This window comes from Dipodomys merriami, unplaced genomic scaffold (assembly GCF_024711535.1).
Source record: "Dipodomys merriami isolate MVZ:Mamm:240054 unplaced genomic scaffold, mDipMer1.0.p SCAF_200, whole genome shotgun sequence".
NCBI lineage: Eukaryota > Metazoa > Chordata > Mammalia > Rodentia > Heteromyidae > Dipodomys > Dipodomys merriami.
In genome coordinates, this window is record NW_027203383.1 from 1,295,148 (window position 1) to 1,314,065 (window position 18,918).

The 18,918-nt window shown below is 40.4% G+C and overlaps 1 protein-coding gene across 5 annotated transcripts in view; it reads right to left on the reverse strand.

Annotated features, from left to right (window-relative positions):
• Nucleotides 1-18,918, reverse strand: part of LOC138833113 (protein unc-79 homolog) — a 238,281-nt gene that overhangs the window by 121,703 nt on the left and 97,660 nt on the right. For all 5 annotated transcript variants that reach the window (XM_070031453.1, XM_070031455.1, XM_070031454.1 and 2 more), the window contains exons 9-14: nucleotides 18,194-18,282; nucleotides 17,520-17,560; nucleotides 15,129-15,157; nucleotides 7,108-7,337; nucleotides 4,792-4,963; nucleotides 3,442-3,672 (exon numbers count right to left, since the gene is read on the reverse strand). In XM_070031453.1, the coding sequence (XP_069887554.1) occupies nucleotides 3,442-3,672; nucleotides 4,792-4,963; nucleotides 7,108-7,337; nucleotides 15,129-15,157; nucleotides 17,520-17,560; nucleotides 18,194-18,282 (792 nt within the window). The remainder of the gene's footprint in view (nucleotides 1-3,441; nucleotides 3,673-4,791; nucleotides 4,964-7,107; nucleotides 7,338-15,128; nucleotides 15,158-17,519; nucleotides 17,561-18,193; nucleotides 18,283-18,918) is intronic.

Here is an 18,918-nt window from a genome sequence, read left to right on the forward strand (position 1 = left end):
GCAATCCTCCATTAACATCAAAAAGGAAAAAGAAACACACTTCTTTAACTTCTTGATTGTCTTTTCAAAAGACAAAACAACAAGAAGACCCTATTTGTTCACTTTGGTATGTAAATCTTTTTATCATTGACTATTCTGGTTGTATTTTATCATTTAGCACTAATCTATTATGAGTTAACTGGCTGGCCTCCAAACAACTGGACTCAATTTAAAAGAAGAAAGTTTTCTTCCCTACAAACTATTTGTTTTTAACTTCTACAATCAGATCATATCAATCCTTCATTATTTTAAGGGAAATCATAATAGAAAAACACCAGCATAGGCAAAGAACTCCAGGAAATGGGAACTTTATATTATATAAAAATTCAGTTTTATAAATGAGTCAGTAGGTGGCACCATCAAAGACAGAAGTATATTCTGATCTCTGAGTCCTGAAAATCAAATGAAATCTATTTCTTCAGATGGACTAGGTTCTATTTTATCCTTAAATGTCCTATTTTTTTTTTTAGCACAGCATTAAGCTGAAAATTGCCTGGAGGCTTTTTTGAAAGGAAACAAAATATCACAAATAAAAATAAAACCTAGAAAATACTTTGAAAAAAAAAACCAACCCATTTCCTGAACTGTTGCCAAAAAGCGATTCTGAGCATCCTCCACTACGGGTTAGACAGAAATTACACTGGAATGAAGAATACCGGTTCTTCCCAGCCACACATCTGCAGCCTGTGGTCCAATGAATCAGAAGCAAGAGTATCAACACAGAGGAACCCATCGATTGAACTAGGGGACTGGGGGCATTTGGGCAATTTCAGAGCCTTCTCAGCATTTCAAATGGTACTATTACTGAAGTAGGGAAGTCAGGTCTGGCTGGCACTATACTGGCCACATATGGATGGTAGAGTCTGGCATCTTGTCTTCATGGTGGAGGAAGGTGAAGTGAAGTCCCTGCCTCCCAAGTGATGGGTGTGCCTGAATCCCTGGAGGCAGGGGCAGGCACTTGGCTGATAGGTTACTAAACCTGTCAGTCCAGTGACTGGGACTGGGAGTTTCCTGTGACCCTGCCCCCTGACCTACCATATTTAGGCCTGTGCCAGTTCAGGCACCATTATGCCAAGCCACGTGTCTCCATGTTCCTGTCCGGTCTCCTGGCTACTCTTGGGTCACCATGGCATCCCACTTCAGCTCTCCCTTGGAGCTGAATTGGCTTGCTGGTTTTGTTTTTGTTCTTTCATTCCTCTCTGACCTGTTTCCTAACTGTGTTAAGTGTATTCGCAGGCTACAGGTCTTTGTAACAATTGGCTACCTGCAGACCGCTAGTGCTCCAATAAAGACTTCTTGATTCGATCCTACAAAATGTGGCTTCTCTGATTCCTCACTTTACAAAATTACCAGAATCCTAGGCCAGAGGCCCAAAAGGAAGGAGGGCAAGAAATCAGGTCCAGCACTCGGTCCAGAAATCAAAGGGAAATATTACTGATGAAAAGTAGGAAAAGAATTTAATATTCAGTAAGACCATACTAGAAATATAAAGAAGATCAAGTGTGTCAGCACTACCCTCAGGGATACTGGCAGTGTGATTCAGCAAGAAAACAGAGAAGCCACATTTTGAGAGGTCGAGTTCTGAGTCTTTATTAGAAAGCCAGTGACTGCAGGCAGACTCTTGTCACGAAGACCTGTAGCTTCATGAAAACACTTAATACTATTAGAAAACGGAACCATGGAGAGCAGGAAAGGAAAGAAAGAGCAGAAGAACAATACCAACAAACCAGATCAGCTCCAGTGGTGAGCTGAACTGGGAAGCCATGTTGACTGGGTGGAGAGCCAGGAGATACTACACAAGCAGACAGAAGACACATGGCACTGCTACCCATGCCTGAGATGGTTCCGGCCTAAATAGGGTCAGGTCAGGGGGAAGGGTCACAGGGCACTGGAGAATTCACAACCCAAGATAGGCAGGTCCAAGTCCTGATCCCTGCCTCTAGAATTCAGGCAAGCCCATCACTTGGGAGGAGAGACTTCCCTGCCTCCACCATGAAGACAAGATGGTGCCAGTTAAACCCACTTCCCTATCATCCACCATGTGGTCAAGATGGCGCTAGCTAAATTCAGCATCCCTACTTCATTACAGCAACTCCCAGATTAAATAGGGAAGATGGGAAGAAGTATGCACAGTCAAGCAGTCTTAGTCGAACTGAGGTCCTATCAAGGAAGCTGCTTTGCAAGAGTCCCCACATGGAGCTGAGAAAACTGCCCTTGCTCTGGAGTCAGGCTAAAGACCATTTCATTTGCTTCACAGATCTATAATCCTAGAAGGGAGAGGGGCAAATCAATTCCCATGAAATGACTATTCCTGTTTAGGAGGAAATCTCATCCTGTAATAATCTGCCTTCAAGGTTCTGCTATTCCTAGAAGGTATGAGGCAAGAATCAAAGACTTCTAGGTGCCATTAAAAAGGTTTGAAAGGAGAATATTGTAAATGCTAGCAATTGACAGTCTGTCGAAAATACCTTAGTTACTCTTCCATTAGTGTCTTCAGCCTGAAGAGAGAAGACCAGCTTGAGAGGAATACTTCTTAAATGACTAGCATGCCCACATGCAGGGTTGAACAAGAATCTGATCCAAAGGTTAATACAAAGGAGGCAGATACAAGACAAGGTGAAGGTAAAGATTTCAAGCTTTATCCTGTTTTTATTTACTTATCAGGCATTTGCTGGCCCAAGTGAAGAGTCTGTGTTTTTAGCAAAAACAACCCCCAAGTCCCTGCTTTATTACCATCATCTCTGAAAGTATACAAAAAACCACAGAAGTTCTGAGTCTCTCCATTAATGTGCAAGCCAGGAAAATCCTGAGCCCTAACAACTTCACAGAAATGTTTGCTGTCAATGTTGGTTCCTTCTGAATAAAAAAATAAAAAACCAGTAATGTCAAGGAAGAATATTTCCTTATTATTTTTCATTAGTATTTACATTATTTATAGGTATTAGTAAGATTTAAATACTGAAATGTCAAAATTAATGCATACATTAGAAATTTCAGTTTCTGTGAATAAAACTAGTTCACATGTTGGCAACTTTTCTTTATATATTGTGAAATTAATTTGTCCATTAAGACACAATAGAAATTCTATTAAAAGCAAATATTAAGTCAGTGCTCTTTTTTTTACTTAAAGATTGATTTGTGGTACTCAGAACTCTTTCTGTAATTATTTCCTTACATCTTAAAGATACCTCACAAATTCACCTGCCATTATTTCCCCTCCTAAACCAGCATCAAAGCACCTCTCTGAACATGCAGTGGCTAGAGTAAACATCTTTGGCTATGGACCAGAATATGGAGAGAACGCTGGACATCTCCTGCACACATTTCCAGTACTCGGGCAGTCAAGTGTTTAATGCCTACTCCTTCCTACCAACTAAGCCCAAGCCAATGGCTGCTACTTACCCTAGCAAATTCCATAGGTTTGGGCAGAAGGCACATGACCATGACGTCAAAGCGAACATCGCATACCGTCTTCAACCACTTGGTGACAAATTGAGGCTTCAGTTTTTCTACCAAGCTTCCAACTTCATCGTCCATCATATACGCTGTGGAGTGAAACCACTGAAACACCATGGCCACTAGCCGGGCCAGGCTCTCTGTCGGCGTGTTCTCGCTGGGTGTGCAGAGGCTAACCTGTGGCAGGCAGAACAGATCCTTGTTCAGCCACTATACATTTTTACAAAATTATTACCTGTCAATTTAAAGGCAAAAAAAAGAGAAAGGAATAGGCAGTTTTACAAATGAGAATCACTTATCCAGAGATTGTTTTCCTCCCAACAGGAACAGAGGAACTACATCCACATCTAATTAAGATTTTACCTTTCAGTGAAGCATTTTTTGTCCTATGAATTATCTATGTCATAACCTGCATTGGATAAATACTTCCTAAAAGTTAAGTCCACAGAGTGATATTTCATCAATCTTCAGTGAAAAATAATCTAAACGGCAGAGTGCTGGTGGCTTGTGCCTTTCATCCTAGCTACTTAGGAGGCTGAGATCTGAGGATTGCAGTTTGAAGCCAGCCTGGGCAGGAAAGAACATGAGACTCTGATCTCTAATTAACCACAGAAAAAGCCAGAAGTGGCACTGGGGCTCACAGTGCTCACTGGAGCACTAGCCTTGAGCAAAAGAATCTCAGGGACAGTGTTCAGGCCCATCATCCAGCTGTAACATCAGAAGCAAGACTTACAAAATCCAGAATTAAACTCCAATTTGGTAAACACACACACACACACACACACACACACACACACACACACACTTTTTCATGAAACCGCATGTAAGCATAAAAAAGATGTATTACTGTGAAGATTTAATCAATTTTGTCAATAGGCAAAATAAAGCTTGCTTCTCTGTAGAACTGGTATGTTCAGCTGGCTTAGTACACAAATGATGGGATATATATTATAAAGAATCTAATACTAGAAACTGTCCCATGTGTTTCCTGTCAAAAAGGTGTGTTTCAGTCAGGCAAGGCCCTGCACTGAATGTCTCCTTTGCTTGTTTATTCAAGTCAATTAGAAAGTCAATTAGCTTTTGGGGCGCAGGGGAGGAGGGGAATCCCAGGATTCTGCGGTGGGATTTGAAAATTGTTATTTTAAGTTCTTTTAGGTAAATCTCATTGTACAGCCCAGGGAAGACAACTACCCCCCCATTCTAAGGGTAATTTTTCAAAGAATAGACGGATTCCTCATCAGTGCAATGTTGGAGTGAGAAACAAAAAAAACCAGAACAGTGCATTTCTTTTCTTACTAAGAACCATATTCCAAATTGACTGAGCAGTCTCTGGTCATGCTTATCATCGTCCTTGTTATCAAAGTCAGCGTTATCCAGGGAATGGTGGGAAGATGAGAGGCCCAGCTGCCGCCGCCGATTCAACTCATGTTCCCGTTGCTCAGCGTGGAACTCTGCTTCTTTCAACAAGCTGGCAATAAAGGGTGATTTCAAGTTAGACCAAGGAAGAATCACATCTGAGACCAAACCTATGAGTTCATGAATACTCTGGCATCTCAAATAATTCTCCTTCCAATTGGTACAAATTACTCCAAGAACCTTAATTTCATTTTCTTATTGTTTATCTTCCGTTCCCAATTCAAAGATCAACAAACTGAAACACAAAGAGGTTACTTCTGCCCAACAATTTTAAGCAAGTTGAACTAATGCCCCTGATTTCTGGTTCACCCCCAATGTTTCTTTGTACCTACCGTGAAACTATGTGAAAAATAATTCTACATTCAAGGAGAATTTGAGCTCTTAAGGCCCAAATGGGGAAAAAAATAACATTCACTATCTAGCATTCGAAGGCCACAAAAGAGGCAATAGAGAATTCTTTTTAAATTCTCGCAAAAGTACTATTAAAAAAAAATAGTCATGGGGCTGGGAAGGTGGCTCAGTGGTAGAGTGCTTGCCTTGCATGCATGAGGCCCTGGGTTCGATTCCTCAGCACCACATAAACAAAAAGAAAAAAGCCGGAAGTGGCGCTGTGGCCCAAGTGGTAGAGCACTAGCCTTGAGCTGAAGAGCTGAGGGACAGCGCCCAGGCCCAGAGTTCAGGCCCCATGACTGGACCCCCCCCCAAAAAATAGTCATGTTGGTGAGGGTTCAGCAAAAACTATGTACTTTAGTATTGTAATCTATTAAAGTATCATGAGTTATAGAGACCATTTGACGAATCAGTACACGTGTGCTAAACTGCCCTAAAAAAAGTAAAAATATCTAGGAAAACCCAAGCACCAGGGGCTCACGCCTGTAATGCTAGCTACTCAGGAGGCTGAGATCTGAGGATGGCAGTTCAAAGCCAGCCTAGTCAGCTAAATCCATGATACACTTATCTCAAAGTAACAACCAAAAAGCTAGAAGTGGAGCTGTGGTTCAAGTGGTAGAGTGCTAGCCTTGAGCAAAAATGTTCAGGGACAGTGCCCAGGCCCAGAGCTCAAGCCCCAGTAGAAGCATACACTCATACACACATGTGAGCACACACTCACGCATACACACAAACAGAGGAAAAGCACAATAAACAAAGATATTAGCTACTGATAAAAGGAAAAAATGAACAAAATCTAAATATGGAATGGTGAAAAGAAACAAGTTATAACCAGATGGTATTATGCATCCATTAGAAAGTGATAAATATGGAACTTCACAACATGGAAAAGAGCTAACTGCATGCTAGATCAAAAAGAATCACAGATTCTCTGTGATTAAAAATACATATACATATGCATATATAATGCATTTGCATAAAACTAGACCATACCTAGATTTGGCTGAAAGTCAAACATGATGATGATGATGATGATGACAATGATAGCAGCAATATGGCTAGGTTGGTTTTTTGGGGGGAGGACTGTGTTTCTGAAATGTTTAACAAACTTTTAAAAAAAATTTCCACTATGCATTAGCACTGAGATAAGGAGACAGTCCCTCTTCTTAGACATTTAGCTTATTGGTTTTTTGTTTGTGTTTTTTGTTATTTTTTTTTTAACAAAATCTTGCTCTTAGCATACAAAAAAGAACAAGTCTAGAGATTATCAGTTCAAATGCCTCTTTCTCTGTCTTGTAAGAGAAGGAGAGAATTTCAAATCCCATCTTAACTCCTTCCCCTTAAGACTTAGCCCCGTATCCCCTTACTTGGAGCTTGACCACACCTTATTGTTCATAAGCAGATAATTTGTTCCTATGGTTTTGCCTAGGCTTCTGGCTGAGGTCGCTGCCCCTCAATCCAGGATCTCTACACCCATCCCTAACTCTGCTAAGCCTCTGCTCAGTGCTGTGTGTCCCTGCAATCACCAATGTCCACCACAACTATACATATAGGTTTCCTGGTTCCTTCTGAGTCACTGGAGAACACTTCTGTCTCCCAAGAGCCTAACACAGTATCTGACACATAACTAGCATTCAATAAAAATATTTGTATTAATTAAAACAATATGTACTAATTAAAACAATGTGATGGCAACACTGCTATGCTGAGGACATCTGAAGCTGGACTGAATTGACCCATCTCAGCATGCGAGGAAGCTCAAAGCCAAGATGTGTCTTTAGGGCATGCTGTCATAAACGTGGTTACCTAATCACCGCCTCTACAGCGCAGACCAGCTCCTCGGCGCCGCACTCCCGGGTGTTGATGGGGGGTGGGGAGGTCTGATAGAGATGGGTCTCCGAGGCGGCCCCCACCTCATTACTGTGGTGATTTGAGTGGCATCTTTTGCAGTACCGAACAGGTCTGTTGCCGTGACGACCGCAGCACCCTGCAGAAAAGCAGGTAACGACTGCTCTTCTCACATGGGAACTGCAGTTCTAGAAGCAGAAAAGGTGGCATCAATTAAAATAGACCGCTAAGGTAGACTTGGCTTAAGACCTAGAGCAAATGGAAACTTTAGGGACCACTAGAAGGGACAGTGCATTTCACAAGTACATCCAGGTTTCCAAAATGCAAGTTAGATCCAGTGACAGTTAAAAATAAAGGTGAGAGGTGTCTTTTCCTAGGGAGAGAGGTAAAAAACAAAAGAAAATGTAGAGGTCAGGGTATCTGTGTTGGGAAACCAGGGAACTAAGGGGATTCTTTCTGGATTATCCAACTTACTGTTTTAAGAGTTTTCAACAGAAATATAAAGACAAAAATTAGAATGGTGCTCCAGAAAGAACACAACACAACGGAGTAGAAATGGAAGACTCAATTCCCAAAATTGTTTTAATCAGCACTCAAAGAGCAGATTTCCACTGCAGTGCATTGTCCTTGTGGCATTTAAGGGCAGGTAGGGAGCATGCTGTGCCGAGCTGAGTTGATGGCCCCAAAGCAGGCCTCTCCACTCCCACCAACTGTCATTCGATGAAGACCTAAAGAATATGTCAGTGACACCACAGGGACACACTAAAACACAGTGAGAGCCACTCACAACAGATGAAGGGATGGAAATGCGAAGAGCGAAGTAGCCTAAGAAAAGCTCCTCTGAGTCCAGGGATGCTCTTGACAGAGTTGCCCTGACAAGAAGCAGGGCAGAGTGTGCAACAAAGAAAACTGAGGAGCTATGGGAACACCCTGAAGTGAACAAAAGACATGTGCCCGAGCCTGTTAGTGATGGTACCAGCACATACTCTGGATCTACAGAGCTTTCTCAGCCTTTTAATACTGCTTAACAGAGGTGAACACCTCAATGGAATGTAACATCCTGGCCTTCAGAGAGTTTTGTGAGGCCTTCGGAACCTTTGTGACAGAAATCTCTGGTAGAGACGAGGAAGAAGGCATGACAGTGGGCTGGGAACTGGTGGCTCCCGCTTAGAATCCGAGCTACCTGGGAGACTGTGATCTGAGGATCACCATTCAAAGCCAGCCAGGGCAGGCAAGTCTGTGAGACTCTTATCTCCAATTTACCAACCAAAAAGGCAAACATAGAGCTGTGGCCCAAGGGGTAGAGTGCTAGCCTTGACAAGAAAAGCTCAGAGATAGTTCCCAGGGCCACGTAGTCAAGTGGCAGTACTGGTACACAGACCAAAAAGAGAGAGAGAGAGAGAGAGAGAGAGAGAGAGAGAGAGAGAGAGAGAGAGAGAGAGAGAGAGAAGGAAGGGAGGGAGGGAGGGAGGGAGGAAGAGAGGAAGGGAGGGAGGGAGGGAAAGAAGAAAGGAGGGAGGGAGAGAAGGAGGGAGGGAAGGACAGTAAATTGAATTGCTTAAGAGAATCACCATCTCAAAACACAGTTTTTCCACTCTGATTTTAGCACAAGGACACCAAGTTTAGATATTAGTGCTAGGAAAAAAATTCATTTTTTAAAAACAGGACTCAGGTCAAGAAACCACGGAAGCAAAATGCAGATATAGGCCATTCTATTTTCGGAAATAACAGTCTCTTCAGACATCTGTGTGTATATTGTCTTAAAGTATTTTTCATCTGTTATTTTCTTTTCACTAATAATTTTTTTTGTAGTACGGAGGACTGAATTCATGCTTGTGAGGCAGGCCTTCTACCACTTGAGCCAGGCTTCCAACTCCTGTTTTGTAATGGTTATTTTTCAGGTAGGGTCTCACTTTATACTCTGGCAGGACTGCACTTAATCCTCCTATTTGTGCTTCCAGCTTCTTTGGGGATTACAGGCCTGTGCTTCCCCAGCTATAGCTGGATGGCAGCTACATACCACTGAGCCGTGCAATTGGCTGAATTGTAGTTTCTTCAAACATTTTTCTGCCCAGGATGGCCTTAATCTCTTGGATTATAGGCTTAAACCACCACGTCCAGCTTTTTAATAATAATTTTGAACAACAAAGTCATTAGCTAAAATAAATTTGATGCTTGTGCTAAGATACACTGTCATTATTCCTCTTTTCATAAGCAATTAATATTTATTGAAATCTTATAATACGTTAGATACTATGAGAAAGGCTTTAAATGGGTTATATAAACATTACAATACCTCTATAAGGCCCATGTTATTTTGTCCCCAGTTTTTAAGTAGAGAACCTCAGAGTTTAGAGGGGATTATATGTTTCCCAAGTCCATACACTGCCATTCTTTACTCATATTCTTTGGTATAAAAAAGGGTAGAGCCACAACCAAAGAGATTAACGCCTAGGAGGTAGGACTAGAGAACAGACTTTGCCTTGGTGACTTTCAGTATTTCTGTGGACCTGTTAATATATGGCTGTCATTCCCTCACTTTTTACATTACAGTCTATCCCAGTGATCTATCTGTATCAACACTGTATCTCTGCTGCGCAATGGGCAGAGAATGGAACTCTCATTCACAGACATTCACAGCAAGAAACACAACTAAGAAAACAACCTCAAAGAGCCCCATATACACCCAGACCTGATTTATATGAGAAGACCTTGGCCGCCAGCCAGGATTTTACACGTAAGGAGTCCTAGGGAAGAGCATCCTAGACACTCTTCTCAGAATGAGAGCTTAATCCCTTCCTCTTGAATCTGATGGGCATGTGGCTGCTTCAATCATTAGGGTAGGGGAGCAGTGATGTTTAGATGTCTCTCAAGGCCAGGTTATAAAAAGGCATACAACTTCTATCTGGCTGTCTTGGAACCTTCTCTCTTTAAAAATTTTCCTATGGAAATATCCCTTCCAGAATTCAAGAAAGACCACATTTAGGTCTGTAGTTAAAAGCATCAACTAACCTTGTCTTCAAGTCACCCCATTCCAGAAACCAAACATGATCTAGAAGATTCTAGAAAGTTCCAGTCTTCAGGTATCCAAATCTGCCCCAATGAGGCTCCAAACATTATCAAGTAGAGACAGGTTAGCTCCACTGTGCCCTATCCAAGTCTCCAGCCCACAGAATTTATTAAGTAATTGCTTATTGTTCTGAACTACAACATTTTAAATTTTCTTATATGGTATTTGCAAATACATAATATATTAAATAAAAGGCACCCTGATTTATTATCATATATCCTAATTCTAAACAATATCAAATACTCTCCCACCCAGTTTTTTTTGGTCAAAATTCTAAACAACTAAATCTTAATAATTGATCTGAAAGTTATCAGCCCAGGTGGGCTCAGCTATAAAAACTTATTGTCATAGTAAGCAAGAGAGAGTGTGGTTTCTTAGATTCAGATTCAGTGGGGCATGATTTTGTTTTTGTTGTTTTGTTTCTTGCACCAGGGATGAGCTTGAACTCAGGGCCTGGGCACTATCTCTTAGATTTTTCATTCAAGGGTAGTACTCTACCATTTGAGGTACCTTCTGATTTTCTGTGGTTAATTGGAGATAAAACTCTCAGGGACTTTCCTGCCATCGCTGGCTTTGAACCACAGCCCTCAGATCTCAGCCTCCTGAATATAGCTAGGATTCATAGGAATGAGCCATCAGCATCACACTCCATCTAGAACATTTTGACTTTGAAGAGACAGTATATAAGCCTTTTGTTTTTACTTTCAATACAGTATTCAGGAAATTATTTGAGATATTTAGCATTTCACTGTAAAGTAGGATCTGTGTTAGATGATTTGGTCCAACTATATGCTAATGTAATGCTCTAAGCTGTTTAAGGTCAGCTATCATATCTGATAGGTTAGGTATATTAAATTCATTTTTCAACTTACAATGGGTTTATTGGGACATAACCTCATCTTAAGTCAAAGAAGATCTGTATTTCAATTGAGATAAATCATGACAGATAAAGCTGATAACTCCTCTTCATCTTTTACTTCTGTGTTACTTTGCTTGTTTATTGTTTTTGAAGCAGCGTCTCACAATGTAGCCCAGGAAGGCCTGTGCTCATGATCCTCCTGCCTCTAGCTGAGATTACAATCTCTTCATCTTTCATTGTTTATTTCAAACCGACTGCCCAAAAAGGCAAAAACACAAACTGTGACCAGAGCAAGCTCAAATAATTCTGAATTGTTATGAACTTAATGGAAGGTATCAAAAATAATATTCATGGCTGGGAAGGTGGCTCAGTGGTAGAGTGCTTGCCTTGCATGCACGAGGCCCTAGGTTTGATTCCTCAGCATCACATAAGCAGAAAAAGCCGGAAGTGGTGCTATGGCTCAAGTGGTAGAGCGCTAGCCTTGAGCTGAAGAGCTTGAGGAACAGCATGTAGGCCCAGAGTTCAGGCCCCATGACTGACAAAGAAATATATATTCATATAAAAATATAACATTTATTAAGAGGTAAGTAATAAATATTTGCCAATTTGAAACTTATTTCTGTTTTTTAGTTTTGTTTTTGTTGGTCATGGGGCTTGAACTCTGGGCTTGGGGCACTGTCCCTGCGCCCTTCAGCTCAAGGCCAGCGCTCTACCATTTGAGCCACAATGCTACTTCCGGTTTTCTGGTGGTTTATTGGAGATAAAACTCTCAGGGACTGGGGCTGGGAAGGTGGCTCAGTGGTAGAGCGCTTGCCTTGCATGCCTGAGGCCATGGGTTCCATTCTTCAGCACCACATAAGCAAAAAGAAAAAGCCTGAAGTGGTGCTGTGGCTCAAGTGGTAGAGCGCTAGCCTTGAGCTGAAGAGCTGAGGGACAGCGCCCAGGCCAAGAGTTCAGGCCCCACGACTGGATAGCCCCCCCCCAAAAAAAAACCTCTCAGGGTCTTTCCTGCATGGCTGGCTTTGAACCACAATCCTCAGGTCTCAGCCTCCTGAGTAGCTAGGATTACAGGGGTGAGCCACCGACGCCTGGCTTTGAAACTTATTTCTAAAAATAATTTTGTCATATAAAAAGAAGTGCTATGTCAGGCACTACTCCTAGCTACTAAGGAGGCTGGGATATGAGGATCATAGTTCAAAGCCAGTCCAGGCAGGAAAGCCTGTGAGACTCTTATCTCCAATTAACTATCCAGAAAGGCCAGAAGAGGAGCTGTGGCTCAGAGTGGTAAAGTGCTGGCCTTGAGCACAAAAGGTCAGGGACAGTGCCCAGGCCCTGAGTTCAAGGCTAAGACCGATATACACACATACAGAGAGGTGGAGGGGGAAGGAGAGGGAGGAGGAGAGGGAGAGGGTGAGAGAAGAACTTCAAGCCAAATGTGGTGGCACAACACTTCAGTACTTGAGAGGCAGAAGCAGGAGGATCTTGAGTTTGATGCTGATTTATTACACTATATAGCAAGTATATGGAGAGACTCAGTCTTGAAAATGAAAAGGGAGAGAGAAAAGTTAAAAAAAAACATCTATTCTAAGTCTCAAATATGTTAGGTATGGCATCAAAGCAAAGACATGCTGGTTACAAAAATAAAACTTAAGCTGGAGATGAGGCTCAGCTGTTGAGTGTTTGCCAAGCATTTACAAGGCCCTGGATTTGATCACCCAGGTCATTCTCAGATAGCAATCCCCCTGTCTCCTGTGTAACAGAGATTACAGACATGAACCACCATACACAGCTTATTTGTTGATATGGGGTCTTGCTAACTTTTTGCCTGGGCTGGCATCAAGCATATTCTCCCAAGATCTGCATCCCAAGAGTCACTGGGATGACAGGCATAAATCACCACTCCTAGCCTTTGAAGGTACATTATAACAATTTTCAGAAAGATATAAAGTGGTGTATAGTTGATCCTTGAAGGCAGATCAGTGCATCTAATAATTTTTGTGCAGGCTGAAATGACCAAAGTATGTGAAAAAAAAACTATCTCAAAAATGATTATTTGGAGACCCAGAACTCCAATAAGAATCATTCATTGAAAGTGGTTTCATGAATCCAGGGATTTTTTTTCAGTGCTGAGGACTAACCCTAGGGCCTTGTACATGCTAGACGAGCACTCTTCCACTGAGCTACAACCCATTTCTTATTTTTTTAAGACAGGGTCTTACTACCTAGCCCAGACAGGCCTTAAACTCACTATGCAGACCAGGCTAGCCTCCTGCCTTCACTTCCTCAATGCTAGGATTACAGGTGTGTACCACTAAGCCCAGTGGAAATCCATGAGTGTTTCAGGAAAGGCATACTAGACACCTAAAACTAAAGTGGAAAGATACAATTCAAAATGAAAAAAGGTCTGTAACATCCCAGCTTCTAAACACAGGCAGCAAACAGACTGAGGCACTTGCTGCATGCAACACAGGCCATTTTCTTCCTGAAAAGGAATCAAGGCCTCAGAAGGATGGGTGGGCTACAAAACTACTCCTAAGAAGCAAAACCAGACTCTAATATAGGCACATTCACTGTCCCTACAAGAGTGGCAGGAGCTGCTGGCGTGTTCATTGCTGGAGCCACTGCTGACCTGAGACTGCTCTCTGCTGCTGCTGCCGCTTCTTTCTGGATAGATGCCTGCTGCTCTTACCCTGTCCCTACTTCACCATTTTGCCTAGGGTGAGATGCAGTAGATAATTTTCCTGGTTAGTCCACACATCTCTAAATCAAAAGAAACTGTACCAGTGATTTTCCTCAGTGACCTTTACACATTTAGATTATGAGCACTTAAACTTTAAGCCTGTGGAGTGTCTTGTGGTGAACATATTTTGTATATGGAAAGAATTTACATAATTGTGTATAGAAAAAAGATTGTGTTAGAGTAAATACGATCAGAATTTTTTTTTTTTGCCACTGTGATAACCAGGAAAGTCCCATTACCCTACTTCTTGAATCTGGGCTGGCCCTGAAATCTGCTTTACCAAATGCAATGCAACAGAAAGGATGCTGTGTGACTTCTGAGCTTCCATATCAAGGAGCCTTCCAAGTTCCTTCCTTTCTATTCTACAACACTGCTGCCTGTGAACAAGTCTAGCTTAGCCTCCTGGAGAATGAAACATCTCCTGGAAAGTGGTAGGCACACCCACCTCAGTCATCCAAACCAACCACCTGAGTTAGGACCCAAGATAGGATATGTACAAGTGACACCGTCTGGGACCTGCCAATACCCAGGGCTCCTAGCAGAGTTCATCAGAAGACCTGCCTCACTGAGCAAAGGCCAAACTTCTGAACAACAGAATTGCAATCAAATAACTGGTAGTTGTTATTATCCATTGCATTTTGGAGAAGTTTGTTATAAGAAATAATTAACTGAGATAGCCTTCCAAAGAGGAAGTACAGGTATCTCAACCAATGAGTCAAAGCTCTTTGGATGATACCAGGCTACCTTCTCTTACACTTTACAACTACTAAAACAAGAAGAGAAAAAAAAAAAAGAAATGGATTAGAGAAACTTTATAAAAAGCAATTGAAAGGAATTTTAAGGAAAAAATCCTTAGCTAAATATCTCATACAACTTACATATAAATGAATACTTTCAATGTATATACTTGATTGGATAGTTTTTACACATATATTAGAATATTTGCACTGTACTTAAAATAATAAAGATTTTTAGCAGAAGGACAAATCTTTAACAAAGATTAAGCTCCATGTATTGCCCTCTCATTCAAACCTTTTCAAAATTACATTCCTATCCCAGATTACATGTATGCCCTTACTTCAGATTACTTAAAGAAATGCATGTGCACAAGATGAGTGAGCAAAAGCAAAAATGGAAATAGAGACTACTTGGACATCACAATGTTCCATGCTAAATTGTTTCCTTTCCCTTCCAAAACCAGTGACATATACAAATCACAAAACCACGGTGCAGACATGAGACAGATGTTGATGAATGAATTTACATATAAACAGGAAACCATGCACCACCACACAGATGGTTGCTCTTACCTTTTTCTGACATATAGCCGATATTTCAGCTGTAAGGGGAAGGTACACAAAATATCAACAAAGGAAAAGAGCCTATTTTAAATAAGGGCAACCATGAAGGGGAATAAAGACAACCTTAGTAACATAACCTCTGACCTTAACCAAAACAGGTTTTGTCTCATAAACTGTCATCTGTTTTGTTGGCCTCTATTTTCCTACAAAGGCATAAAGTGTTCTTTCTCAATCTGATAATGATCTCAAGGTTTTGTTGCATGTCCTAAAAATGTCCCTTAGTTTCACATCTAATTCGACTTTCTCTCTCTCTGACTAGAAATCACATCATGTTGAAGCCAAACAACATTAATTTTGCCTCTTCATTTTACAGAAGACGAAGTTGAGGGCCACTGTGGTTGGAGAGTTCTAGCTATCAATGGTGGAGATGTACCTACAGCTAAAGCCTCTGGATCCCGGTTGGCTGTTCTATTATACGATGACAAAGGCCTGCTCAATACACTTAGACCACCATCAAAAGATGGTTTGCTGAAGCAAAATTAAAAAGAAAAAAAAGCAAGTAACTTGACCTATTTATATTTGAACTATCAATTTATCTCAGTCTTATCTCATGTAAAATCAGCTACATGGTTATGTAAGAGGAGGTAATTCTCAAATATATGGCTAGACCACCAGGAGTAAAGCTGCCTAACTGTTGTCTTCTTCCAACATTACTTTTAATGAATGTGTAAGAATTTTTTTTTAGTTGGAATATCAGTCATTTCCATGGAAATCAATGCTTGAGAGTACTTGAAAATAATTCTTCCAAGAATCTAGTAACATTACCCTTGAAATAGTAAGTGCTCAAAAAATGGAATGACACTGTATTTATAGGATGGTTTCTTGCAAGTTAGTTAAAAGATTAAAGTCAAACATCTTGCAAATCCTATCTGGAAAGTAAGAATTAGTGGATGCCAAACCAATGAAATGTATCTTATTGCAAAAACTCATTTTATATAACTATTATTTGATAGTTTGTTATCCTAAGTTTAGAGTTATATCTTAAATAATCTTAGACTACTGTCATATTTCTAGAAAAATCCTTAAGTTAATCTTAATTCTTTCAAAGATGAATATCATCTGGAAATGATGACCACAATTCAGAAACCCATCTCATATTTTAGAACATATGGTCCTGTAGTGCCAGCTACTTGGGAGGCTGATAGGAGAATTGGTTCAGCCCAGAAGTTTAAGGTTAATCTAGGTAATATAACAAGACTGTCCATTAAGAAATGAAAAAATAAATCGTTCGTAGTGTTGGCACACCTGAAATCTGAAATCCCAGTACTTGGGAGGTACAGGCAAGAGAACTGGAAGTCTGAGGCCAGCCCCAGCCATAAGGCTAGACCGTGGCTCAAAAAAAAAAAAAAAGAAGAAGGAGGAGGAGGAGGAGGAAAGAATTTTAGAATTTCATAGCCAGTTTTCCCTCAAAGCACTGGAAGTAGCCCAATTTACCCATAGTTCAGCCCAAATCTTTCTAGCTGACCTTCTGTGAAATGTGCTAATGGCTCTTTGAAGGAAGTGAAATGTCACTCACAGCGTCACACTGTTCTACAGATGTCAGTCACTAAGTCAATTTCTCTCTTAACACTGAGATAGTGTAATATAAAACATTATACTACAAAGTGGTAGTGTGATAACTATCAGCAAAAGGTCTTAAATTCTGTGTATCAAAAGTATTATGTCAAGTTCTCCCTGTGCCCCTGATTTGTAATATGTCCCCAGATTTTTCCACCTGTCTTTGCTATGCTTTTCTGAATCCTTGTCTCTGTCACTTCAGGCACCAATGAGGTGGCTGAAATAGATGCTTCTCCTGGGTACAGAGCAATGCTCTGTCTGGAACCTATCAACTTTTAGGATACAGCTTTAAAAATTCTAAAAATTTTAAGGAGCACTAAAGATCTTGTCTTTCCATTGAAATAGGTTAAATATACTTTATCCTAATTTCACTGCTAGGGAGATGAACTCTCAGAGCAATTAAAAGACGCCTCCCCAGTACAGAGCCTGTAACAATGGCAGATAAAGGCCCGTTTTCAATTCTCTTCCTTCCTTACTCCCTTCCTGACCTATTCCCTTCCTGAAAGAAAATCCCTTAAGACAATTCAACAGGATGTTAGTCAAACAGAATCATAATTGCGACATCTAACCTGAATTTGGGTAGGGCTGATACCTCTTCCCCCATTAAGTGTTTGCGAATATTATAAGGAAGACATTGATATAATGCTTCAGGTCAATAATAGTCATGGAATATTATGCTTTGGTTACTGCCTTTGTAAAAATAAAATAGCACAAAAGGAGACAAATCTATCATGCCATTAGTCATGATTACGCATTATTCATCCTTTCCAAAATAAATCATACCTTGTGGCAGAAGAACATCAATCAGCCACTCACTGTGGTCCCTACAAAGAGAAACAGAATTCATTTGTGAGCTTCTTCAATGAAATGCTCCCCTTCCACCTGAATGTTTGTAAGCTTCGTGCTCTTGATGAAAGGCTTTTAATAAAATGAAGTATAATTAAGAATACTATCATAATAAACCTTTTAAAATGTCTAATGCATTCCAGTTAAATGTTAAATTATAAGCATTTCATCATATGTAGTTATCTTTAAATGCTACTTTCCAGATGCTAACTATGCCAACCAAAATACAGCATAATCAATACAAAGCTGAGTGTGACACTAACCAGCCAAAAAAAATCCCACTTGAATTCTATGCCATGTTTGAAAAGTCAGTTTTCTTTTGCATCTTTTTTATCCCTCTAACAGCCTTTTTAATAGAGTTAGTTCAAAACTGGAATTGCTTTATTCTGTGGAATTACTTTATCATGTCATGTGGAGGGAAATACTGCAACGTTTTCAAAGCTGAAATCTCCCAAATGACAGTTTGCTGTATGTTAAATATCAAACTAACCTGTAAAAAAGTAGAGAGGCTAACATAAAACTTGGGTAACACAATCACGTTGAGTCCAACTAATGTTTCTAATGTTCTCATTTTGCTCCACTTCTTTCTTTTTAAGGACTTTTATACCTACCCTGCAATTCTCTCGCTGCATTCTTCACAGAGATACAACGGAGGAGGTTTATCACCCAAAGCTACTGACAGGGAAGGATCTATACACATCTGAAACATACAAAACAACAGAATGAACTCTCCTGCTCCTATGTACCACATTTTCTGTACCACGTGACAGACACTTCAATATGACAGAGTAGTAAAGCAAGATGGAACAAACAATTTTAGGGAAACCATTTCACATTGTAACGCTGTGCTATGCTGACTGATGACTGAAATGTGCCTGCTGTGTATTTCCATTTCTCCTTGTTATTTGCAACTCAAGTAAAAATAGGGTCAAGAAATCCACCCTCAGCCCACATCATCTTGTTCAATGACTATTCAAACTGGCTCTATGGGTAGTAAACATAATCATCTCTTTTAGGAAAAGAAAAATATAGTATTAAGATTTCAAAATCATAACTAAAATCAAAGTGCTGGCAGAAGAGAATTTAGAGAATTGAGAATTTTTTGCTTCCTCAGATATAGCTCATTCAAAACATGAGCATTAAATCACTTTTCTTACTCAGTATCTTACCTCAAAATCAATCATACAATGTTTTATTTTCCTTTGCTTTTTTTCTGCACATGACCTACAACAATTCACCCTTGATGCTTGGAGTTTCACTAGTCTAAGAACAGAAGAGTGTTCATTTTACACTTGATCATCATTTCAAATATCCGGATGTTTAAATCAAGTGAACA